The sequence below is a fragment of the Microtus pennsylvanicus genome, chromosome 7, assembly GCF_037038515.1.
Source record: "Microtus pennsylvanicus isolate mMicPen1 chromosome 7, mMicPen1.hap1, whole genome shotgun sequence".
NCBI lineage: Eukaryota > Metazoa > Chordata > Mammalia > Rodentia > Cricetidae > Microtus > Microtus pennsylvanicus.
In genome coordinates, this window is record NC_134585.1 from 3,248,366 (window position 1) to 3,274,717 (window position 26,352).

A 26,352-nucleotide genomic window follows, 5' to 3' on the forward strand; every position below is an offset into this window, starting at 1 on the left:
TGGATCTCACGGAGACATTTCCTCAGCTGAGGCTCCTTCCTCTGATGACTCTAGCTTGTGTCAGGATGACACAGAAAGTCAGCCAGGACACAGAGGTAGGCTGGGAAATGGCTCACAGGTGAGGGAACGCCTTGCTCTCCCTTAGAACCAGAGTTTGGACACCAGCATCCTCATGAGACGGCTCACCACACCCATAACTACAGCTCTAGGGGGACCCGACGCCTGTAGTCTCGGTGGGCACCTGTGCTCTCATGCACACATTGACACACACACACTCACACACTCACACACTCACACACACACACTCACACACACACACACTCACACACACACACTCACACACACTCACGCACACACACACTCACACACACACTCACACACACACACTCACACACACACACTCACACACACTCACGCACACACACACTCACACACACACTCACACACACTCACACACACTCACACACACTCACACACACACACTCACACTCACACACACACACACTCACACACTCACACACACTCACACACACACACACACGTGTGCATAATTAAAAATAAAATAAATCGGGCTCAGTGGCCAAGAGCACTGGCTGCCCTTACAGAGGACTCGGTTTCAATTCCCAGCATCCACATGGCAGCTTACAAATGTCTGTAACTTCGTTTTCAGGGGACCTGAGACCCTCACACAGGCATACATATAGGCGAAATACCAACGCACATAACATAAAAATAAATAAATAGATAGATAGATAGAAATTATCTTTAAAATGAAAGAAATGAGATGGAGCATGAACAAGAAGATACCTCTGGCTTCCACACGCATGAGCACACTCATGCACACACATCATACATGCGCCCACCCATAAACACACACACATATGAAACACATCACAAACACACACACACATATGAAACACATCACAAACACACACACATATGAAACACATCACAAACACACACACATATGAAACACCACAAACACACACACACATGAAACACACCACAAATACACACACATATGAAACACACCACAAGCACACACATATGAAACACACCACAAGCACACACACATATGAAACACACCACAAGCACACATATATGAAACACACCACAAGCACACACATATATACACACACCACATGTAGACAAAGAGTGCAACGTAAGTGTCCACCGGGTGCAATGTGGCGTGTGTACAGTGGACTATCACACAGGTGCAATGTGGCGTATGTACAGTGGACTATCACACAGGTGCAATGTGGCGTGTGTACAGTGGACTATCACACAGGTGCAATGTGGCGTATGTACAGTGGACTATCACACAGGTGCAATGTGGCGTGTGTACAGTGGACTATCACACAGGTGCAATGTAGTGTGTACAGTGGACTATCACACAGGTGCAATGTGGTGTGTACAGTGGACTATCACACAGGTGCAATGTGGTGTATGTACAGTGGACTATCACACAGGTACAATGTGGTGTGTACAGTGGACTATCACACAGGTGCAATGTGGTGTATGTACAGTGGACTATCACACAGGTGCAATGTGGCAAGTGTACAGTGGACTATCACACAGGTGCAATGTGGCGTGTGTACAGTGGACTATCACACAGGTGCAATGTGGCGTGTGTACAGTGGACTATCACACAGGTGCAATGTGGCAAGTGTACAGTGGACTATCACACAGGTGCAATGTGGCGTGTGTACAGTGGACTATCACACAGGTGCAATGTGGTGTGTGTACAGTGGACTATCACACAGGTGCAATGTGGCGTATGTACAGTGGACTATCACACAGGTGCAATGTGGTGTGTACAGTGGACTATCACACAGGTGCAATGTGGCGTGTGTACAGTGGACTATCACACAGGTGCAATGTGGCGTGTGTACAGTGGACTATCACACAGGTGCAATGTGGCGTGTGTACAGTGGACTATCACACAGGTGCAATGTGGCATGTGTACAGTGGACTATCACACAGGTGCAATGTGGTTGTGTACAGTGGACTATCACACAGGTGCAATGTGGTGTATGTACAGTGGACTATCACACAGGTGCAATGTGGTGTGTACAGTGGACTATCACACAGGTGCAATGTGGTGTGTACAGTGGACTATCACACAGGTGCAATGTGGTGTATGTACAGTGGACTATCACACAGGTGCAATGTGGTGTGTACAGTGGACTATCACACAGGTGCAATGTAGTGTATGTACAGTGGACTATCACACAGGTGCAATGTGGCGTGTGTACAGTGGACTATCACACAGGTGCAATGTGGCGTGTGTACAGTGGACTATCACACAGGTGCAATGTGGCGTGTGTACAGTGGACTATCACACAGGTGCAATGTGGTGTGTACAGTGGACTATCACACAGGTGCAATGTGGTGTGTACAGTGGACTATCACACAGGTGCAATGTGGCGTATGTACAGTGGACTATCACACAGGTGCAATGTGGTGTGTACAGTGGACTATCACACAGGTGCAATGTCGCGTGTGTACAGTGGACTATCACACAGGTGCAATGTGGCGTATGTACAGTGGACTATCACACAGGTGCAATGTGGTGTGTGTACAGTGGACTATCACACAGGTGCAATGTGGCGTGTGTACAGTGGACTATCACACAGGTGCAATGTGGTGTATGTACAGTGGACTATCACACAGGTGCAATGTGGCGTGTGTACAGTGGACTATCACACAGGTGCAATGTGGCGTGTGTACAGTGGACTATCACACAGGTGCAATGTGGTGTGTATACAGTGGACTATCACACAGGTGCAATGTGGCGTGTGTACAGTGGACTATCACACAGGTGCAATGTGGTGTGTACAGTGGACTATCACACAGGTGCAATGTGGTGTATGTACAGTGGACTATCACACAGGTGCAATGTGGTGTATGTACAGTGGACTATCACACAGGTGCAATGTGGCGTATGTACACTGGACTATCACACAGCTGCAAGTAACAACTGAAATCCACATGAGGCACGGGATGAGCAAGTGGGATATGGGAAGACACAGTCCTCACATGTGGACACTGAATTGTCTGATGCTGTGGACGGGGAGAGCAGAACCATGATGTCGTCTGGAGAGAGATGGCTGACCAGTGATTGTGTTTGTTCCCGTCTGCCCAGACTCGAAATAACCACTCAGAAACTGTATTATTTAAATCACTGCTTGGCCAATCACTTAAGCATATTGCTAGCTAGCTCCTATATCTTTGATTAAACCATTTCTATTATTTTATATATTACCATATAACTGTGACCTATCGGCAAGGTTATGGCTGGAGGCTTGCATCTATCCCCTCTGGCAGCTCCAGGGTGTCTCCTTGACTCCGCCTACTTTCTCTATATATATCTTTCAGCCTGATTATACTCTGCTAAGCCACTGGCCAAAAGCAGCTTCTTTATTAATTAACCAATAAAAGCAGCACATAGACAGAAGGACCTCCCACACCAAGTGAGGGTGACAGGGGCTGCGGAGAGACCATGGCCAATCAGTGATGGCGTCAGGGGCTGGGGAGAGAGGATGGCCAATCAGTGATGGCGTCAGGGGCTGGGGAGAGAGGATGGCCAATCAGTGATGGTGACAGGGGCTGCGGAGAGACCATGGCCAATCAGTGATGGCGTCAGGGGCTGGGGAGAGAGGATGGCCAATCAGTGATGGTGTCAGGGGCTGGGAAGAGAGGATGGCCAATCAGTGATGGCGTCAGGGGCTGGGGAGGGAGAGAGAGGATGGCCAATCAGTGATGGCGTCAGGGGAAGAGAGGATGGCCAATCAGTGATGGTGTCGGGGGCTGGGAAGAGAGGATGGCCAATCAGTGATGGCGTCAGGGGCTGGGGAGAGAGAGAGGATGGCCAATCAGTGATGGTGTCAGGGGCTGGGAAGAGAGGATGGCCAATCAGTGATGGTGTCAGGGGCTGGGAAGAGAGGATGGCCAATCAGTGATGGTGTCAGGGGCTGGGGAGAGAGGATGGCCAATCAGTGATGGTGTCAGCGGAAGAGAGGATGGCCAATCAGTGATGGCGTCAGGGCTGGGGAGAGAGGATGGCCAATCAGTGATGGCGTCAGGGCTGGGAAGAGAGGATGGCCAATCAGTGATGGCGTCAGGGGCTGGGAAGAGAGGATGGCCAATCAGTGATGGCGTCAGGGGCTGGGAAGAGAGGATGGCCAATCAGTGATGGCGTCAGGGGAAGAGAGGATGGCCAATCAGTGATGACATCAGGTTTTGAATGTTCCCGACAGAGAGAAATGACAGTTGATCGTGATGATGAGTGACAATTTACTGATTCAGCACGACACATTGTACACACACAACAAAATATCTCGTCACACTCACAGAGAAGTACAGCCATGTGTTACTGAAATTAGTTTTTATCAAAGATCCCACATCAGAGTCTGAAGATGGCCCAGAGTTCAAGAGCACCGGCTGTTCTTGGGGACTCTGGTTTAGTTCCCAGCACCCACAAAGTGAGTGTGGATTCTTCTTATTTCCTTGTCCAGTTATAAGTAAAAATGCTAGAATTTGTAAGTACCCATGAGATACCATCTTAATTTTAACTTATGTATTAGAAGAAGCGAAAGTTTGCCAAAAGGCGTTTTATTACAGTCAAACCAGAGGCAGGGCCAATCTCTTCTCAAACTACACCCAAACGAATATTCATCCCCGTTCACTGTTGTCCCCTCTCCAGGGCCAATCCGAACTCTCAGACTCTCCCCAAAAGCTAGGTCAGAACCCTTGGTAACTGCTCCCATGGCGTCACTTGAAGCCACACTGTCAAGAGACATTCGTCGTAAGTGGCCTCTTCCGTCCAGAAAGGCTGAGTCTCCCAGCTCAGAAACAGAAAAAGTTGTTCTTAGGAATTCTCTAGAAGGAGACAGTAAAGTGATCATGCAGGAACCCAGAGCTGCAGAACCCAGGGAGGGGTGTCCAGGCCGGAGCTGTGGAGCCCAGGGAAGGGTGTCCAATCTGATGAGAATCACAGCAACTCCTGCCTGCTACCTTTGCTTTGCTGCAGCGATACTAAGGACATACATAGCACTTTAAGGTCAGTAAGTCATTTAGAGAGGCAAAGCCCTCTGAGAGTGCCAAACCAGCTGGGGACATAGAGAGTTCCAGGACAGCTGGGGCTACATCACAACTGAGGATGGAGGCAGAGACAAGGTCAGAGCACCTTCCCAAGGCCGTGTTCTTTTCAGAAAGTCAGCACCTGCAGCGAGACACAGTCACCGTCAACCTCAGGTTCAAGAGGGAGTCTGGGATCCCACCTGCCTTCCCCTTCTCTTTCCCTATGGCTCCCTGGCCCAGTTCCTCAGCCCTGCTTTCCACGAGGCTTCCTCGGAGCCTTGCTCATGTTTGTGTGATGTCCTTTTCTACCACGGTGGCAGTTATGAGGCTGTCTCCTAATGGTGGGGCCACAGAACATCTTTATCCTCGTACAGCCTGTAGCCTGCTCCTAGCCTTTGACAAGTGAGGCTTTGGACAAATCAGTAGTGGATTAAACACTATTTCCAGCAGATCAACAGATGTTTATGGAGGAATTACTAAATGCCAAGATGTGTGCTAACCTCTACAGATAAAAATCGTGAAGAAGGGGCTCCTAGCCTGGTGTGGAGGTGCAGGGCTTTGATCCCAGCGTAAGGAGGAAGGGAGGGAGGAAGGGAGGGAGGGAGGAAAGAAGGAAGGAAGGGACAGACAGGCTTCTCATCATAAGGCTATACGCTAGGAGAGGTCCCAGCCTCCTCCCTTCACATTGCATGGAAAATTATAAAAGTCCAAAGAGAACTCGAGTCTGAGGGACTACACAGAGACTCGGCGTACAGAGGGGCTCAATGCCCATAGGAAGTTCTGTGCAGGAGGCAGTAGGATGGGGGGGGTGCTGGCTGATGACAGGGCAGCCTTAGCCTTGCTCATGTCTCCCCCCCCCATGTTGCCCTATGGGGAACCTGTCTTCCCCGGAGCCTCTGTGGCACAGAGTCAGCAGCACAGAAAACCTCGTGACTTGCAGGGAGCCATCAGAGAGAAATGAAGCCCTACTGGGTGATGACGCCAGCAAGATGGCAGGGAAAACCCCTGTCAGCTTCCAGAAGCACTGATTCCAAAAAATGGGCAAAGGATGCAAGCCAGAAACTACCAGAACAAGAACAATGGAGCCCAGAGAAGCCACAAGTGAGGATGTTCACAACTAGAAGTAATTAAAGGAACGTGGACAGAGCTGCTGATCACGTAAAAGCAAGGAGACACGATGGGGGCGTGGCTGCAGACACTGCAGGAGACCAGACAGGGCAGGGGTGGACGTGGCTGTGGACACTGCAGGAGACCGCACAGGGCAGGGGTGGACGTGGCTGTGGACACTGCAGGAGACTGGACAGAGTGGGGTGGACGTGGCTGCAGACACTGCAGGAGACCGCACAGGGCAGGGGTGGACGTGGCTGTGGACACTGCAGGAGACCGCACAGGGCAGGGGTGGACATGGCTGTGGACACTGCAGGAGACCGCACAGGGCAGGGGTGGACATGGCTGCAGACACTGCAGGAGACCGCACAGGGCAGGGGTGGACGTGGCTGTGGACACTGCAGGAGACTGGACAGAGTGGGGTGGACGTGGCTGCAGACACTGCAGGAGACCGCACAGGGCAGGGGTGGACGTGGCTGTGGACACTGCAGGAGACCGCACAGGGCAGGGGTGGACATGGCTGTGGACACTGCAGGAGACTGCACAGGGCAGGGGTGGACGTGGCTGCAGACACTGCAGGAGACCGCACAGGGCAGGGGTGGACGTGGCTGCAGACACTGCAGGAGACCGCACAGGGCAGGGGTGGACGTGGCTGTGGACACTGCGGGAGACCAGACAGGGCAGGGGTGGACGTGGCTGCAGACACTGCAGGAGACCGCACAGGGCAGGGGTGGACATGGCTGTGGACACTGCAGGAGACTGGACAGCGTGGGGTGGACGTGGCTGCAGACACTGCAGGAGACCGCACAGGGCAGGGGTGGACGTGGCTGTGGACACTGCAGGAGACTGGACAGAGTGGGGTGGACGTGGCTGTGGACACTGCAGGAGACCGCACAGGGCAGGGGTGGACGTGGCTGCAGACACTGCAGGAGACTGGACAGAGTGGGGTGGACGTGGCTGCAGACACTGCAGGAGACCGCACAGGGCAGGGGTGGACGTGGCTGTGGACACTGCAGGAGACTGGACAGAGTGGGGTGGACGTGGCTGTGGACACTGCAGGAGACCGCACAGGGCCAGGGTGGACGTGGCTGCAGACACTGCAGGAGACTGGACATGGCTGCAGACACTGCGGGAGACCAGACAGGGCAGGGGTGGACGTGGCTGTGGACACTGCAGGAGACTGCACAGGGCCAGGGTGGACGTGGCTGCAGACACTGCAGGAGACTGGGAACCAACATAGACGTAGCAGTGGCAATGGACAGGCAGCATACAGCCAAGGGAAGGGGCCACATGCCCAGCTTCCTGCAACTGCTTCCTAGGGTCCATGAATCCCAGAGATGCAGGTCTGTGTGAAAATATTAAGAGACAATCGGACACAGCGCAGGTATCCCAGAGGTGTAGAGACAGGTGGGTGGTGAGAGCAGAACGGACCAGAGGTTCAAATTAGACGTGCAGGACAATGCTATCTGAACTCACTAAAGTCACAGGAACGGTGAATACTGCCACACATTGTGCGCAGTAACTATATGTAATGGGAAACTCACTAAATACGTTAGCGTGTTTACATATGGTGTGGGGGAAAGGCTAGACCTGAGAGTAAGGGAACAGAGGAGCGAATGAACGCGGAGTCAGAACAGGGGTGCCCTGAAGTCCGTGGGACCTCTGTGGAGGGGGGGCCTTAACCTTGGCCCCGAGGTCCAGAGTGAAGAACGAGAAGACGAAGGTGAGAGGCGCCGTCATCGTGGAGAGATCGTTATCCAGCGGGAGAATTAAAAAACCAAGAATTTGAAATATAATAGATTTTGATAAATAGGTTTTGATAAATAGAAGCCCAGAAGGGAGCTTTTATATGAGTTTTGCTACAAGTGGGTCCAAGTAGAGACGGGAAACTGCGTCAGCCATTACAACAGACCTAGTTACGCGCATGCGCAGGACAGACTAGACCTTGGTTGAACTTGGTCTCTTTCTTCACTGAAAGGCAGGGCAGTGAGAAAGTTACAGACAGCCTGTGTGGCCTTGGCCTTAAAGCGCTTGTGCACAAAGACGCCTAAGCGTCTCTCAAGCATCAAACCGCAGTGGCGTTAGCACCCTCACATGGAGGACGGATAACACTGGGCTGCAAGCGCAGATGCTCAGGGCGGGGCCCGAGCCTTGGGTTCCCAGGGTTGTCAGTGACGCCTCTCATAGCTCTGTCCTGCTCGCCGTCGAGAGATGTGTCTGCTTCATCAGTGTGAATGTTCCCTCCTTTCTGCACAGAGGAGTAGACTCCCTGACTCCACCCTAACGTTCCCACCTCCACAGTTGCTCACAGGAGTCCTTGGATCCGGGGGTCGTGGCCCGAGTGCCGAGCTCTTACGATGAACACACTGCCAATGACGATGCCCACCAGGCCCACCACCAGGCCCAGCACACAGACCACAGTCTCCATGGTCTCGGCAGCCTGGAGCGGCTCCTGCATTTCTGTGGGAAATGAGATACAGTTAGCACAGTGGGTTGCTGGCGGCGAGGTCCCGGGAGAGGCGTGTTGGGGTGCTGGGGGGAGGAGGGAGTTCTGCTCACCCCAGTGAGTGAGGCTCGGCTGGTCCAGGCCCCAGTGCTCCACCCTGCAGTCATACACGTCCTCGGCCGTGGGCACGAAGGTCAGGTAGTGGAACTTGTGAAATCTGAGTTCCGTGCTGGGCAGAAAGACGGTCTCAGAAGTCCCTTCAGTGACCAGCTTCCCGTTCCGAAGCCATGTGACGTTGAGCACTGGGGGAAAGAACCTATCGAGGTGGCAGATGAGGACGTTGGGCTGACCCAGCTCCACGGGGTTCTTGGGGAACACGGTCACCTCGGGAGGCTCTAGGAAGAGACAGGACCTGGTGAGTTCTGCATAGTCACTGAGTTCCTACCCGGTGTCTTCTGCTGCAGTCTAAATTCACAGCACCTTTGGGGTCCAGAGCGAGAGCTGGGAGACTCCTAACACTGAGCCAACACCAGTCCCCCACTTACAGCAGAAGATCAGCAAAAGGAGTTAAGGGCTCCCATTCTGAGTGTGGGCCAGGGCCCTCCCACCCTTCCTTCCGGGTGGCAGAGGAAAAAGCAAGAGAACCCGCACCACTGGGGACCTGGGTGATGTTGTGTCTCTGGATCAAGGCTCTCAGGTTGCTCTTCAGGCGGGCGATGTAGGGCAGAGCCCCCTGGGCGTCAAAGCCGTAGACCGTGCTGAACTCTGACAGGCCCCAGACTGTCTCCTCCCTGTCAAGATCCACGTAGAACTGTTCATCACCGTCAAACTCATACACGCAGTCACCTGACGGCGTTTGCGTCTGTGCGAATATGTCGTACATTGCTACATGGTCCGCTGTTCAAACAAGATGCAGAAGGATGGACAAATGTAAGAACTATTGTGTGGTGCTGAGGCGGGGGGATGGCTGGAGTTATTCATAAAGTCAGAAAAGGCCGACAGAGGGAAATGTGGGGAGAAGGAGCAACAGAAAACAGCGGGCAGGGGAGGGGGGCTACAGGGGAGAGGAGGCTGGAGAGACTTCCCTGCTTACTCCCAGGCAGAACCCCGTGATTCTGCAGGGGTCCCGGGAACTCACTGAGCACCAAGCGCCAGGCATTTGCTAGTAGGTTATGTCTTTGACTCATGTGGATGTTACAACTCCCCTAGAAGTAACCAAGGAGACTCAGAGAGAGTAGGTAACTTGTACCAGGTCACACAGAGATGAGAAACTAGGAGAAAGACGGTCTTCTCCCGATGGCTCTCAGATCTAGAACAGCAGATGTGAAGTTAGGTTTGAACTGACGGGGATGGAGGGACAGGCGGGCGGAAAATTGAAAGTTGAGGGGAAAGCTTACTGAGCTGTAGGGCTCTTTATGGTCGCTGGGTTTCTGTTTCAGTTCATAAGCCCACACCTGCAGTGTGTGCTGATATTATGACCATTTTTTTTTTATCTTGAGCATCTTGAGGACGGATTTGACAATGGTTTCAAACTTTATTTTTCAATACATTTTTAAACATTTTTTATTTTGTTTTAAATGGAATTATAGAAGTTGTTGAATTTGAAATCCCTGTGTGGTTTGATCTTTTGTTTTTTAGTCTTGATTAGTTTGTTAGAAACAACAAACACAAGACAAGCTATCGTTAGCAACAATGTGATAAACATGTGGGCGTTGTGGATTTAGAATGGTGGGGAAAGAGTCGGGAGGGCTGGGCGTCCCTGCCTCTTCCCTGTGGATCCCCGGCCCGGGCAGGTGGGAGCGTCTATGCCTGGACTGTTCAGCAGCAACAGAATGTTCCCTCAGAAGGATTTCAGGTTCCTCGTGAGCCAGAGGAATCTTCTTCATAAAACAGGTGAAAAGGGAGATTAAAAAACCCTTAAAGCACCATTTAAAACTGGCTCATGCCAGGCAGTGGTGGTGGTACACCCCTTTAATCCCAGAACTCGGGAGGCAGAGGCAGGTGGATCTCTGTAAATCTGGGGCTAGTGTGGTTTAGAGTAAGATCCAGGACTGTTACACAGAGAAACTTTGTTTCCAAAAACAAAACAAAGCAAAAAAAAAAAAAAAAAGATAATTGGGAATTGGGGCTGGAGAGATGGCTCAGCAATTAAGAGCTCTTCCAGAGAACCTGGGTTCAATTCCCAGCACCCACATGGCAGCTCACAACTGTCTGTAACTCCTGTATCAGGGAATCTGACACCTTCACACACACATGCATGAGGGCAAAACACCAATGTACACAAAACACAAATAAATAAATTATTTTTAAAAACTGGCTATACTTTTCCCCCTCCCCCTGGCTTACACTTTTTAATCATTTTCACAGATTCTGGGTTCTAAAGATCAGTCAGATATGAAACAATGCATTTTCCTCCAAAAGTCATTTTCATACCCATCTAATGTCACAGGCCTGTAATCCCAGCTACAGTTGAGGCAGGAGAATCTCAGTTTCAAGGCCAGTCTGGACAATTTAGTTCCGAATTATCTCAAAATAAAAAGTACAAAAAGCTGGAGGAACCTCAGACAATTCAGAGGTGGGGTACTTAATCAACGTTCGTGGGGCTCAGTCCTCAGTACTTCTCATACTAAGAAGTCAACATCATCCAGAAAAAAATATGCTAAAAACCTACTTACTACAAGCCAAGGCGTGGTGGCTCAGGCTTGCAAGCCCAGCATCTGGGAGACTGAGGCAAGAGGATAGGCCAAAAGTTCAAAGTCTTCCTGAGCCACAGAGTGAGACCCTATTTCAACACCACACACACACACACACAGAGAGAGAGAGAGAGAGAGACAGAGAGAGAGACAGAGAGAGAGACAGAGAGCACCAAACAGCAATATGGCCTGGTTCCTAGCCCCCACGCTTACACTGACTGCAGGAGCAGACAGAAAAGGGTGAGGACAGAGCACAGAACTTGCGGCAGGCACTGAATGCTGTCTACTGTCCGGGCATCCGGGAAGGCACTGTTCCCCATGAGTGAACTGTTGAACTGAAGCTGTGGGCAATGCAATTTCTCACTTTGGGAAGAATGGTCCAGGCATTCGGAGAACCACAGAGGCTTCCGCACTGAACTTCAGATATGGAACAGGAGACAGGAAGAAAGGGCCAGAGAGGTCAAGACAGACTTCTTGACCTTAGGAATTTAATGCCAACTTGAAAGCCAGAAAACTTTCACAAGGTTTTGACAGGGGTGTGACATCAGACTGGGGTTTAGGAAGGTCTTGGTGGCTACAGTGTGCAGCCTGAAAGGGAGATGGCTAAAGAGGCAAGACCTAGCGATGAGAAGAGAGGAAGTGAGCTGTGGAAGGGAAGAAAGGAAAAGTCCATTTGGTTGATGCTAGAGAGGCCGGTGCTACAAAAAGTGAGGGAGAGACACAGAAGTAATTTTCTTATTCTAGGCTGGCTAAAATGATCTTTCTGGGGCTGGAGAGATGGCTCAGAGGTTAAGAGCATTGCCTGCTCTTCCAAAGGTCCTGAGTTCAATTCCCAGCAACCACATGGTGGCTCACAACCATCTGTAATGGGGTCTGGTGCCCTCTTCTGGCCTGCAGGCATACAGGCAGAAAGAATATTGTATACATAATAAGTAAATAAATATTTTTTAAAAAATTATCTTTCTGTCTATCGTCTACCTATGTGTCTATTATCTATCTATCATCTATGTCTGTCTTTCATCTATTATCTATCTATACACCCATACTATCATCTATCTCTATCTACCTATCCATCTATCATCTATCTTCCTATCTACCTACCTTTCTCTATCTATTGTCTATCTATCTATCTATCTATCTATCTATCTATCTATCTATCTATCTATCATATATCTATCTATTGTTGGGAGAAACTGTTCATTCATTCCTGGCAGCTCAGACCTGAAATAATCACACAGAAACTATATTATTTGAATCACTGCTTGGCCAATCACTTAAGTGTGTTGCTAGCTAGCTCTTATATCTTTGGTACACCTCCATACCTGATGCACCTCAAAACCTGGTGCGCTGCCACACCCGGCACACCCCCACATCTGGTACACTGCCATACATACCTGGTGCACCACCACACCTGATTCACCTCCATACCTGGTGCACCGCCCCCCACCTGGTTCTCCTCTACACCTGGTACACGCCCCCACCTGGTGCACCTCCCCTCCACACCTGGTGCACCTCCCCTCCACACCTGGTGCACCTCCCCTCCACACCTGGTGCACCTCCCCCCACCTGGTGCACTACCACTTTCAGTCCAGCTCCACACCTGGCACACCCCGATATCTGGTGCACCTCCCTTCCACACCTGGTGCACTGCCACTCCTGGAGAACCTTCCCTTCATACCTTGTGCCCCCCACCATCCTCCTGACCTTTGATGACCTCAGTCCCCCATCCTCCTGACCTTTGATGACCCCAGTCCCCCATCCTCCTGACCTTTGATGACCTCAGTCCCCCATCCTCCTGATCTTTGATGACCCCAGTCCCCCATCCTCCTGACCTTTGATGGCCGCAGATCCTGGGAGACTCAGTAGGAAAGCCAGGAAGGAGGCTCTCAGGACCTCAGCTTTACTCTGGAACATTCTCCCCTCAGAGCACGGGTTGGGGATCTACGCTGATGACTGTGATCACAGGACAGTGAAGAGAACTGAGACAGATTGGGGACAGGTGAAACCCTGACACCCGGCGGCTTCCTGTAGCCTGAGACCGGGGAAACCAGCGAGGCTGGGTCAGCCAATCAGAGAAGCCGGAGAGCCGACCCGGCTGTTGCTGGGTAAAGGGGGCTGAAGAGGAGGGAGTTTTCTGAAGCTGACAGGGGTTGGGGTGGGGGCTGTTGGGGTGGGGACTTGAGAGGGTGAGGCACACACCCTCCCAGTGCTGGGTGTTTGTACTGGAGTCTGCTGCTAGATAGAAAGTCTCCCACGTTCCCCACATCGCTATCACCCTGGCCACCAGATCATCTCTGATGTTTCCTCCACTGTTTTTCAATATTTTTCATTTCATTTTATGTGTATGAGTGTTTGGTCCGTGTGTATGTCTGGGCACCGCATGCCTGCCTGGTGCCCACAGAGGCCAGAAGACGGTGCCTGATCCCCTGGAACTGGAGTTACTGACAGCTGTGAGCGCTGTGTGGGTGCTGGGAACCGAAGCCAGTGTTCTCCACAGGAGCGGCAGGTACTCACCGCTCAGCCGTCTCTTTAGTCCTCCACCTTACTGCTGAGCGGGTTCCTCACTGAACCTGGAGCTTGTTGGCCGCCTGGACTGTGTGTCCAGCAGGATCTGTCTTCCTTGGCCTCCCTGGCGCTGGGATTACACGTGTGGCCGGGATCTGGGCTCAGGTTTTGTGCTTTTGTGGTAAGCTCTTCCCTGATGAGCCATCCCCCTGCTGTGTGACTCGTGACCTCGTGTGGCCGCGTTTCCTCAGCTGCAGGAGCTGTGCCGGCCTCGGTTATGCAGTGCACGTCTGGTTGCTGCATCGCTTCCTCCGTCTGTGGAGGGGCTGGGGCGGGGCTGACCGAATGATTCCCCCATCAGGTCAGGGCGCCCCCTGAGTCAACTCTGCTTCACCTCCACAGACACCTGACATTAGGAGGTCGTCGGGGTCATGTGGCTGCCCTCGACTGGGTGACAAAGAAGCTCATGTGTGAGATCAATGTCATGGAAGCGGTGCGGGACATCCAGTCAGTGCTCCCTCTGCTAGCAGTCGATGGGAGTGGGTCGGCCGTTCCCAACTGGGTGATGCCCTGTGGTCCTGGCTCCATGGAACTCCTCCCCCTTTCTACCCAGCTTCCCCCATTCTGAGCTCCTGGGTGTTCAGTGTCTGTCTGTCTATAGCAGAGGAGTGGCAAGGAGACTCCAGTCAGGAGCCTGGGGGCCCTAGAGAATTGAGGTTTAGTTTCACAGACTCCACATACCTAATTTTTTTATTTTCTTCTCTTAATGAAGGTCTATATGGTAACATTTTCTTTATATTTTAATATCTATATAAGAAAATGATGCCAACATAATATTTCTCCTCTTTCTTTTTTGTTTTTCTTTCTTTTTCTTTTTTTAGATTTATTTATTATGTATACAGTGTTCTGCCTGCACTCCAGAAGAGGACACCAGATCTCATTACAGATGGTTATGAACCACCATCTGGTTGCTAGGAATTGAACTCAGGACCTCTGGAAGAGCAGTCAGTGCTTGTAACCTCTGAGCCACCTCTCTAGTCCTGTTTGTTTTTCAAGATAGAGTTTCTCTGTGTAGCTTTGGAGTCTGTCCTGGAACTCGCACTATAGACCAGGCTGGCCTTGAACTCACAGAGATCCTCCTGCCTCTGCCTCCTGAGTGTTGGATGATGTTTTCTTTACCAGAATTTGTGGCCTCACAGGATTCAGCTATAAATTATAAAGTAGGGAATGATCCCCTTTGGAAGTTGATGAAAATATTCATGATAAACACGACATAATCAGATATTTTCAGGAGGCTGGGCTTGGTAGCTATTGTGTCTCTCACCTTGTTCACCAGTCTGTTCTATCCCCTCAGGGCTGACTGTCTTGAAGGAGTTTGAGCTCTATTTCTGTCATGTGCCTTCACAATGTCGTTGTCAGGTGGTTTATAACATCTGCAGACGTCCAAGTCCCCAATCAAACTCCTTAAAATCAGATATTTACACAGTTGTGGGTGTGCCTTATTCCTAGCTTGGGGGACCCTGTAAGGTATCCTGGGGAGGTGCCCTGGGACTCCTGTACCCTCCAGGACCAACAGACCTCTGAGAGAAAGACGATGTGGGTAGGTGGTTCTCCTGAACATGCCCCTGGGCAGTGGCAAAGCAGACAGATCCCGGACTCAGTCTGATGCTAGGATGCTGACAGTACACGCTATAGAAGTCAGGCCAATGCATCACCTTTCACACCCTAAGCTGACGCTTGCTCCATCCCCTGTCCAGTGAGGGCGTGCGAGGCGGTGGGATCGGAGGAAGGAGAGTCCCCGAGACGACGGCTCAGCAGACCGTCTCACCACACTCAGAACAGAGCACACATTCCCCCCAAATCTCACGATGCACCCAGGTTATCAAAGCAAGCATCACTGTCCTCTCTCCTCCGATGCCATCCCACCTGCATCACCCACTAGGTGGTCAGGACTCTGGTGCCATCTACCCAGTGACTGATGACTCATAGGAAGCTCAAGCCTGATTGGTTCTTTCCTCAGACTCTGATTCTGGGGCCATAGCAGACAACTTTAGTCACTGTCTCTACTGTTCACCTGGCAGCCCGGCTTAGGGAATCCTCCATCCCCTGCTACTGTTTCCTCCCCTCACCCACCCTTCCAGCTCCACGATGGTCCCGGGGCTCCCTGTGGCCCCCTGGATAGCAGTTTTGACGGTGTTGCTGAGCAGAGGGATCCAGGGTGGGGCTCCTCCAGGTAAGACGGAGCACAGGGGCGACTCCGGAGGGTCAGGCTCAGGACCGTCCCCTCATAGACGTGGGGCTTCTCCTAGCTTCTCCTACAGCCTTCCTTCCCAGCTAGAAAAGCAGGCTGTTCAGTCAGTGTGTCCCACGCCCAGGCGCATAGACACAGGGAACCAGGCAGAGGTGTTGCGGGTTGACATACATGTCTTATGGACAACGGGCCCAGAGCTCTAGAATGCATTCACAGGGCAAGGTTTATGGAGAGGCCAGAAGTCTCCCCCTCCTGGGTTTCTCCACACCCCCAACACAGCCTCGAAGGAACTCAGTCACCCCACTGACTCAGTGTTAAGAGACAGTGAGTGGCTCCTGCTCCTCCAGGGTGGGGCTGGAGCCTGTGCCCTTAGACCACTAATTGAGAGAAGGTGAGGCGGGCTGAGGCTCTGCCCCAATAGTGTTCTTGTGCAGGCTGACTTCCTGAGACCCTCACTAGTCTTGGAGTGGGCTGAGAACTGTGGGAGGACAAGATGAGGGTGTGCAGACACGTGAGAACTGAGTGTAGGTGACCGGCCAGCCTGCTCACGGAAGACCCGCCCCCCGTTACCCGGCTCTTGTGGTGCTGTGGCTGGTAGGATCCAGCGTTTCTCAGGAAGCCTCTTCCGTCTCCAGATTTACTCTGAGCACTGTAGGAAGAGCTGTAAGCACTAAGCTACCACATCCTGGGATGGACCTAAAACACAGTGCCTTCGTTTTGCCTGTTTTTCTGGAACAACTGCATTGAACCCCTGAGTCCAGACCTTGAGCCTCAGGGCTTCTCCTGAGATATCAGGTGCACTTGCTGAGGAAGGCAAGAGGACCTGTCCTTGCTGGTCACAGAGGCTGTGAGACCCAACTTAGGGACCCGCTTGGCTGTGGAAGCTGTGCCTTTAAGGTCCTGGCAGTCAGAGAGTGATGTCACTAACGGAAAGGGCTTAGCAGCTGGGGAGGGAGACCCTGCACGGTTAGGTTCTATCTGTTTCATGGCTACCTTCCATTTACAAAGGTTAAGTACTGCCAGAGAAAAGTTTGAAAGCTATTTTCCTTGCTTGTAAACATGTTATAGAAAAGGAATAAAAACTAATTAATTAAAATGAGAAGACCCGCATGCAGGGTGGGGCAGGCAGACAATGAGCGGCAGGTGGCTGGGGAGGGGAAATGATGGCCCCGGATTCTGGGCTGAGTGAGAGACGCCTGCCTTGGAGGCAGGTCAGGACTTCTGAACAGAGTGTGGGTCTGGCTCTTATAGTGCCCTTAGATTTTCCCACCCTTCCCCTATCCTCTGGCCCAGCTGGGCAGGTCCTTCTGAGCCCACCAGGATGAGCCAGTTGTTCTGGCGTTGCTATGGTGACGGGGAAACACCAAAGCATCCATCCCATAGTTGTCTCTCCCTGCACCTGCACTCCGGGTTTGTTTGCTCTTGACCTCATGGTGTTTCCCAGTGTCTGTAGCTACAGCAAACAGTGCTGATTTGTCTGGGCTCTGGGCTCCTGTCTTTGGCATTAGCCCCCTTCATCTCTGTCACCCCTGACAAGGATAGAAAAAGTCAATTAATTAACAATCATCTCATGTCAAATGCACTGGCCGTCCACCAATGTGTTAACCATGCAGCTCAGAAGCTGTGGGGTGGAGCAGACTTGGCCTTAACTTCTGGTATCTTCTGTTGTTGCGGTTTTTTGAGAGTCCAGGCTGGTCTCCAGCTTTCCACAATGCCCCTGCCTCAGTTTCTCCAGTGCTGGAATTGCAAGCATACTCCACCAAACCAACACACAATATGCTTTTAAATGAAGTGATACCTTATTTAGTTTAGTTTAACGTGTTTATTAGTTGCAGTGCTGGGAATGGGACTCAAGGCAAGCCTACATCGCAGAGCTGCTCTTGGCCCCAGGCTGCTGGTTAGAAAACACGGTAATGAACGGTTTAGAGCTCCCTCTTGTGGTACAAACGCGACCATCTGTTTAATCTTCTGATCTGGACGGATTGTGTTGGAGCCCATTGTTGGGCGCAGAAAGAAGGCCGGAATTGCTTTGAGATGGTAATTTGAAGGGGGTGGAACGTGAACAACCACACCACCTCCGCTTCCCCCGTTTGAGTAAGAACAGACAGACCCACAGAGGCTCACACAGGGCAGACAGAATGGACCCACACTGCTGGCGGCTCCTAGGAAGAGAGGGAGGGTTCCCATGCCCCTTTCATAACAGTTACCCGGCCTCTAGGAACCAGGGGACCCATAGGGTTCTGCTCTGTTGATTTTCAGTGAGTAAGGTCCAGGGCAATATCCACCCCTGCCCCCCAGGCCTGGTTGCCCCAAGTTTTACGGCAATCTTCCCGTCTCTGCAGAGATACTATGCTGCTATTCCAGATCTTTTAAAAACTAATTTTATAATATTTTTTATTTACTTATGTGTGTGGGTGTTTTGCCTGCATGCTGTTGTGCACCATATGTGTGCTTGGTACCAACAAAGGTCAGAAGAGGGCATTGGACTCCCTAGAACTGGAGTTGCAGGTGGTTGTGAGCAGCTCTGTGAGAGGTGTTGGAAACTGACCCCAAGTCTTCTGTGAGAGCGTCAAGTTTGTTTGTTTGTTTGGGGGAGGGGGTTTCGAGACAGGGTTTCTCTGTGGTTTGGAGCCTGTCCTGAAACTCGCTCTGTAGACCAGGCTGGCCTTGAACTCACAAAGATCTGTCTGCTTCTGCCTCCCTAGTGCTGGGATTAAGGGCGTGCACCACCACCACCTAGCACATCAAGTGTTCTTAACTGCTGATCCATCTCTCAGGCCCTAATCGGTTTCTTAAGTTATCACGCACAGAGTGAATTTCCTCATGGTGTTTCTACACATGCAGTCCACACCTTTTAAGACCAAGCCTTCACACGTGCAGTCACAGAAGGTGAAATAAATAAATAGCTCCTTAGCTTTTAGACTAAGAAGTTTCATGCTATATCTTATATTTATGGATTTATTTCTGCATTCCCAGCATGCAGTAGTAGTCAAGACATTGGCACAGACAGGAAAGCACCTTGCTATGGGGAAGAGAAGGGGAAAGGGGAGGCTCCTGGTGGAGGTGACATTTGACTGTGTCCAAGGTGGCCGGGTCAGGCAGGAGTCCCCACAGATAGAAGGATCAGCGCCTCTCCCAGGACCCCAAACCCTCCCCTGCAGCCTCACTTCTTAGGGACTCCTGGTGGTCCCATGTGAAGTGTCACCCAACCCAGCAGCTCACAGAACTGTAACCTCAGTGCCTCAACCCTTCCCACAGGTACTGGTGTCCCCTCAACAGGGAGTCCTTTTATGCACTGTGAACCTCACCATGAGGCAGCCAACGCCTAGGGAGCTGCTGGAAGAGGAAGGCTGTGTGTGTGTACCCACGCAGGAGAGAGTTTTTACCTGCATGTATGTTTGTGCATCACTAGTAGTGTGCCTGGTGCCACTGGACGCCAGATGCAGGCTTTGATCTCCTGGAGCTGGCGGTCCAGATGGCTGTGAGCCACCATAGGGGTGCAGGTCCTCTGCAGGGGCAGCAGTGCTTTTAACCACCCAGTCTCCGTCCAAGCCCCAGATCATTTCTTTTTGAATGTGTGGTCATTGGTAGTGTCCCATGCTCCAGTGGATGGCCCCACAGCCGTGCACGCACCGGCAGCACTAACTAAACTTAGAGGAGAGAGAGAGTAAGACAGAAAGGGGAGGAGAGAAAGTGGGAGAGAGAAGCGAGAAGGAGGAGAGAGGAAGAGAGAGGGAAAGGGCGGGGTCCCAGCGCCCCAGGACTGGCTTCTGATGCCCGCAGAGAACCACCTGCTGCGCGCGCTGCATGAGTGCTACGCGGAGAACAACGGGACGCAGCGCTACATCATGAGATGCATCTTTGACCGCGAGGAGTTCATGCGCTTCGACAGCACCGTGGGCGAGTTCCGCGCGCTCACCGCCATGGGGCGGCCGTGGGCCGAGTCCTGGAACAGCCAGAAGGACTACATGGAGCGACGGAGGGCCGAGGTGGACACGGTGTGCAGACACAACTACGAGCTGAACCAGGCCTTCACTGTGAAGCGCCAAGGTGAGGTCCGGGTGGAGAACAAATCCAGGCGGGAGCTGCAGCAGCAGCCCCGGGGACCGACCGGGTGGGAGCAGGGGGAGTCTTGGGGGAAAGGGGCCAGAGCAAGATTATGAACAGAGGTGGGAATAGGCAATATCAAGAGCGTTGTCGCGGCCCGTAACCAGCAGGCTGTAGGGTGAAGGAAGCCGGGCCATGGACAATCACAGGGGACTGTGGGGAGATGGGTATCAAGTGCCACCTCCCAGGGGACAGCAGACCGGTACTGACTAAGGGGCAGTAGTCCCTGTGAGGAGACCGGGAAGTGAAGCAAACAGGAGGCAGAGAAATGTCACAGGTATACAGGATAACAGACAACAGGGGGCCAACAGTCAGAAGTCGGCAGAAGCTGAGGGGTCGGGAAATCGGAGAGAGCTGACAGGGGGTAGACACTGCGGTGGGGGGGGGGGTAGACACTGCGGTGTGTGTGGGGGGAGTAGACGCAGTGGTCAGAGAGTCAGGGAGAAAGATGAGCTGTGCGGGACTTCCCAAGGCTGGGAGAAAAGAGCCCCGGCTCTGAGCCCCTCAATTTTTGGAGTGAAGGAGCCTGGTAAGAATCCCGAGGAAACCTGAGGAGAAGTAGGGAGCCCTCCGCAGGCACAGGGGAGAGTGTGTGGGGACATGCCTTTAATACTCTCTTTAGAAATCGGGACTCCCAGTCATCGGCTAAGCCCTGACTCCCAGGAATGAGTGAGAACCGGGACAGACTGGGAAAGAATCGCAACAGTGACCTGAGCTGTTGGGTTGCCCTCAACTGCAGGCTGGCACCCTTTCCTTCGGTGTGCTCGGTTGCCAGGATGCAGAGAGGCCCTGGGTGAATCACCCCAGAGTGTCCCTACTCGCTCTGCTCCGCACCGCCCAGATCCACACTTGGCGGTGAGGTTCCAGGAGGGACGGTGCTAAGTGCTGGCAGACCCTGCATGTGGCTGTTGAGACCAGCTGACTGTGTAACCCAGGCTGGACTAGAACTCACCACCCACCAGACTCAAGAAAGTCCTAGGATTGTAGCCGGGCATGCCCCACACGGAACCGTTGTAGAAGCAGGCGGTGTCAGGGCTGCAGCTGTGTTCTCAGAGTGCTAAGTGAGCAGGGAAGAGAAAAGGCTGGAGCAGTGGATAAGGAATTAACATCCTAGCAATAGTAACGACGGCATTAATTATGAGAGGAAAGACCTTTGCAGTTTAATCTTAAAATTACTCAAACTAAATAACCAAATAATCAATAAAAACAAAACAAAATGAGCAAGAGTTATGAAATTTATTTCTTTTCTTTTTAAAAAATTTTCTGTGTGCAGGTGTTTTGCTGGCGTGTCTGTCTGTCTGTCTGTCTGTCTGTGCACACTGTATCTGTATCTGTTAGTGCCCGAGGTGGCCAGAAGAGGCTATCAGATCCCTTGGAACTGGAGTTCCAGTTGTGAGTTGCCATATGGGTGCTGGGGATTGAACCTGGGTCCTCTGGGACAGTAGCCGGTGCTCTTAACTGCTGAGCCATCTCCATCCCACTCCCCCTTGAGAAAGGATCTCTGTAACTCGGACTGTCCCTAAATTGTGGGTTTTTCCTCCTTTTTGCCTCGGGAATGCTTGGATTCACAGAAGTGCATCGCTGCACCCGTCTGGACTAGGTGTCTAGTGTGGGTAACTGAAAAGATTCTAGAAACAATCATATAGATGCTCAGTGGCCATTCAGCAGGCAGCCATAAGACATGGGAAATCTCTTGTCTTCGTGAATATATTTTTTAAAGTAGTCCTTTAGGCCTGTAGATTTAGCTCTAGCGCCCCCTAGAGGCCAGTTGTGTTACTACAGGCACAAAACAGACAAGCTTGAAGTCCAGGAATTCAAATGGAGGGAAGGAGTTGAATGAAGAACTGTGGAGTTATGAAAGTGACCCAAGTGGCGCTAAAAAGGCATCTCCTTGAGTTTCTAGCAGTGTGGGCAGCCTGGCCTGAGGCCAAGAGCCGATGGACAACGGACACTGTGAGCATGCCCCCATTGTGAGGAGCGTGCCCCCATTGTCAGGGTGTTGATGTAGATACTAGGTGTAGATACTAGAAACAGAAAGGCCTTGGGGCCAGGACTCTGCCTGTGGAAATCCCCCTGCACCAGCCTTTCTGCATGGCAGGTTACTGTTTTCTAGCCTCTAAGGGGGGAGCAACCTGGTGGCAGGCATCCAAAAGCAGCAACTCTCTGGAGGGCTGTGAGGTCACAGGGAGTGGACAGCAGGCATGGATGCTGTTTGAGCATCAGGGGGAGTGGACGAGGGGAGAGACATGCAGAGACCTCCCTCTGTGCCTGACTTCCTGAGCACCCACAAAACAGAAGAGGAAGTTGGGAGTGGTCGAGAATTCTCACACACGGAGCTCAGAGTGCTGTTTCAAAGGCGTTGCTGTGAATAGTGAGGTCTTGGAGGTTATACCGACCCAAGGTCGTAAAATACATAGATTGTTTTGTGAGTCCCATGAGACTTGTCTCGTGTGTTAGATTAGGGGTGGGCTGGGAAGATGGTTCCACGGTTAAGAGTGAGCTCTGCTCTAGCAGAAGGCCCAAGTTTGGTTCCCAGCACCCATGCCAATGCCACAAGCACCTGTAATTTCTGGCCTCCTCAGGCACTGCACAAACCCACACACAAGCACACCTATAAACATAATTCAATTTTTGGAATGTTTGAAAATATTTAAAGTAGAAAGCCAACGAATGCTTTTGTCCTTACATTAACTTCAAGAAATTATTCAAGGGGCTGGTGAGATGGCTCAGTGGGTAAGAGCGCTGGCTGCTCCGACAGAGGACCTAGGTTCAATTCCCAGCAACCACATGGTGGCTCAGAACCTCTGTAACTCCAGTTCCGAGGGATCCGTCACTCCTCTCACCTCCCAGGGCACCAGGCATGCACAGACATACATGCAGGCAAAATGTTCATACACATAAGATAACATAAATAAATCTTTAAAAAGTTGAAAAAGTGGGAGTCTCACTGGAAAAAAAACAACAACCCTGGAACTCACTCTGTAGTCCAGGCTGGCCTCGAACTCACAGAGACCCACTGCCTCTGCCTCCCGAGTGCTGGGATCAAAGGTGTGCACCACAGAGTCACACTCTCACAAGCCACTCCTTTCCCTCTCCTAGTTCAGCCTAAGGTACACGTGTCACCCTCCAAGAAGGCCAGCCTGAAGCACCACGACCTGCTGGTCTGCCACACCACAGACTTCTACCCAGGCAGCATTCGAGTCCGCTGGTTCCGGAACGGCCAAGAGGAAACTGCCGGAGTTGTGTCCACCAACTTGATCCGAAACGGGGACTGGACCTTCCAGATTCTGGTCATGCTGGAGATGACCCCTCAGCGGGGAGACGTCTACACCTGCCACGTGGAGCACCCCAGCCTGCAGAGCCCCGTCACCGTAGAGTGGAGTGAGTCACCCTGGGGACCCTCCTCGATCCACATTCTGTAGAGCTGGCAGCACCCTGGCTCATGGTCCCCAATACTGCCCTAAGTGCTTGCATGTGGGGTCTTGGCCGTCCCCGTACTTCCTAGAGGCCCCCAAAGTTGGTTCTGAGCTAGAGGCCTGAGAGGAGAGCCTGTCCCTGGCCTGCGGATCTGCCCTTGTCAGAAGTCTAGGGAGGCAGACATCCCCTGCCCCGCCCTCACACTGGGCCTGACTTCCCCATTCTGTCTGTAGTCTGTCTGTCCTTGTCTGAGAGGCAGCTGCCAGAATCCACACTCGTGCCCATTAGAAGACACCAGCCTAGGCTAGATCTCGGGGCCCTTCTACATATTCTCCCCCACAGTGTGTCCCTCTTGGTGACCCATGTTTTGGTATCCTGCTCCCTACCAGAGGGCAGTCAGGAGTGGTATGCCTGCTGAGAGGACACAAACCCTGAATTCTCCTTTCCAGAGGTCGGGTCTGACTCTGCCCGAAACAAGACGCTGATGGGAGTGTGTGGCCTGGTGCTGGGACTCCTCTTCCTGGCGGTGGGCATCACCATGCAGTTGAAGCGCAAGAAGGGTGAGAAGTGTGTGGAGCCGCTGCCTCTAATGCCAGCACAGGCAGGAGGGTCGCAGGTTCAAGGCCTGCCTGGGCTACACAATGAGACTCGGTCTCAGCCCAGACACCGAAGATGTGAAATGAAGAATCCAGGCAGGTGGCTAGAATCCTAGCAAGTGGCTGAGGCTAGCCTAGAATCCAGGCAGATGACTGGGGCTAGCTTAGAATCTAGCCTTTCCCTGATACACTTTCCTGTCTACAGAAGAGACAAAGGCAGAAAAGTGATATTGGAGAGTTCTAGAAGCCACTGGAACTGGTATCAGAGCAAAGCTGTCCTGTAGGGAGAGAGGAAACCCCAGCCTGGGGTCTGACCACCAGGCTACAAGGTCCCCAGGTTCCCAGGCTTCTTCAGGGAACTTGCAGTGAAGGAGGTGTGGAGGGATGGGAGCTCTCTCATCATCGGAGGGGACTTCACAGCTGAATGCCTTCCCGTTCATCCCCTCATTCAGCTCAGCTGAGATCTCCAGGATCTCCGTGAGCAGGTAAGATGCTGTGCCTGTCTCCTTGTGGTCAGAACATCTCAGGCCTGAATTCCTCTCTCAGGCTCAGCCCCTGAGGGAGTATGGGGAAGAGTGGGGCTCCCTCCACTGAGGAAGGAAGCTGAGGTAAGTTGTTCTTACAAGTTTACACTCACCCTTTTTTTTTTTTTTTTTTTTTTTGGATTTTTCGAGACAGGGTTTCTCCGTAGCTTTTTGGTTCCTGTCCTGGAACTAGCTCTTGTAGACCAGGCTGGCCTCGAACTCACAGAGATCCACCTGCCTCTGCCTCCCGAGTGCTGGGATTAAAGGCGTGCGCCACCACCGCCCGGCAACACTCAGCCTTTTTAAAGACTACTTAGTTTTATTTTGAGGGTGAAAGCTTGTATCCATGTGTGTCTGTGCACCACCTGCATGCTGGTGCCTGCTGAGGCCAGCAGAGGGCGTCAGATCCCTTAGAACTAAAGTTACAGATGGTTGTGAGCCACCATGTGGGTGCTGGGAACTGAACCTGGGTGCTCTTAACCACTGAGCTGTCTCTCCAGGCCCCAACACTGTCTTACAAGGTCTTAATTTCTCTGTCCTGGGACTTAGAAGAGGAAAAGACAGAATCACAGTGACATGTTTTCCTCCATAGTGCTTAGAAAAAAGCTATTTCTGAGTCATAAACAGATGCACGCGCGCGCACACACAGAGATGCACAGATGCACAGACATTTTTCAAGGGCATGTCCTCACTGATCTCTTCCTCCGACCAGGTTCCACCTTCCATGGTGTCCACCAGCTCCCGACAGTCCACGAACTGAGCAGAGCCTGGAGAGACAGCTCAGCAGTCAAGCACTTGAATTCCAGAGGCCCCCGGTTCAGTCCCCAGCATCCACACGCAACAGTTTTCAGTAACTCCAGCCCCAAAGGACATGTTCTTCTGCCATCCGTGAATACACACATGCACATATAAATACAAACAGAAATAAACCCACCAAATAAACCCACTGACAAGCTCCAAGCCATCGATCTGTGAGCCTTTGGGAACCCTTCCAGATCCAAACCCTAACTTCAAACATGGCCTCAGAATGACCCAGTAGCTGCCACTGTAATGATCTGTCCTGTCCATTTAAGAGACAAGCCATGGCCCCCTCCGTGAGGCAAGCTGATCTTCAGCTTCCAGCCTGAGTCCCTTCCTTTTTTGTCTCCCTCTCGAAGAGGCAGCTTCTGTCTCTCCCTTCTCCCCACTTCTCCCCTTCCCCCTCTCTGTCTCTTTCTCTCTGCTTTTCTCCCTTCCCTTCCATAATCCACTAAATAAATATCCAACCTCACTCTGCATGGTGTGCCTATCCATGTCTCTGTCTCTTGCCCACGTGGCTCCCTGCCTGGGACCAGGCACCTTCAGAGACCTGTGACGTGGTCTTGTGGCATGCCCATCTGTCTGTCTCTTCTCGTGGGACCTGCTGCCCATTGTGGCCCACTGCAGCCACTTGGGGAACTGCACCATCCCTGCCTGGGACTGGCTGCTCTTGGGACCAGCTGCCCACTGCCTGCCCCCACTCGGAGACCTGCAGCGTGGTCTCATGGCCCGCTGCCCACTGCAGCCACTCGGGATCCACAGCATTTTATTTTTCCATTGCAGCCACAGTGGGCAGACTAGTTTATAATCTTTGTCTAAGGCTGTC

General features: G+C 52.0%; 2 protein-coding genes across 10 annotated transcripts; one reads left to right on the forward strand and one right to left on the reverse strand.

Moving 5' to 3' along the window:
• Positions 1-3,216: 3,216 nt before the first annotated feature.
• LOC142854265 (HLA class II histocompatibility antigen, DP alpha 1 chain) lies at positions 3,217-14,097 on the reverse strand. 5 transcript variants are annotated; one of them, XM_075979582.1, is made up of 6 exons: positions 13,161-13,240; positions 9,774-9,840; positions 9,287-9,532; positions 8,749-9,030; positions 8,499-8,649; positions 3,217-5,224 (listed from the first exon to the last, which is right to left on the reverse strand). In XM_075979582.1, exons 2-6 carry the CDS (start codon positions 9,820-9,822, stop codon positions 5,218-5,220), a joined length of 735 nt encoding a protein of 244 aa, XP_075835697.1. In that variant the 5' UTR covers positions 9,823-9,840; positions 13,161-13,240; the 3' UTR covers positions 3,217-5,217. The 5 variants fall into 5 exon arrangements, with proteins under 5 accessions (XP_075835697.1, XP_075835698.1, XP_075835693.1 ...); XM_075979583.1 differs by lacking the exons at positions 9,774-9,840; positions 13,161-13,240 and adding an exon at positions 13,843-14,097; XM_075979578.1 differs by lacking the exon at positions 9,774-9,840 and having other exon boundaries at positions 3,218-5,224; positions 13,161-13,831.
• A 1,785-nt stretch (positions 14,098-15,882) lies between these two features.
• LOC142854283 (HLA class II histocompatibility antigen, DP beta 1 chain-like) lies at positions 15,883-26,001 on the forward strand. Of its 5 annotated transcripts, XM_075979615.1 has the most exons (7): positions 15,984-16,066; positions 19,343-19,476; positions 19,868-20,134; positions 23,291-23,572; positions 24,058-24,168; positions 24,657-24,689; positions 25,441-26,001. In XM_075979615.1, the coding sequence occupies exons 3-6, from the start codon at positions 19,933-19,935 to the stop codon at positions 24,683-24,685; spliced, it is 624 nt and encodes a 207-aa protein (XP_075835730.1). In that variant the 5' UTR covers positions 15,984-16,066; positions 19,343-19,476; positions 19,868-19,932; the 3' UTR covers positions 24,686-24,689; positions 25,441-26,001. The 5 variants fall into 5 exon arrangements, 3 of the variants coding, with proteins under 3 accessions (XP_075835727.1, XP_075835728.1, XP_075835730.1); XR_012911312.1 differs by lacking the exon at positions 19,343-19,476 and having other exon boundaries at positions 15,883-16,066; positions 24,657-24,812; XM_075979612.1 differs by lacking the exon at positions 19,343-19,476 and having other exon boundaries at positions 15,883-16,066.
• The last annotated feature ends 351 nt before the right edge of the window (positions 26,002-26,352 follow it).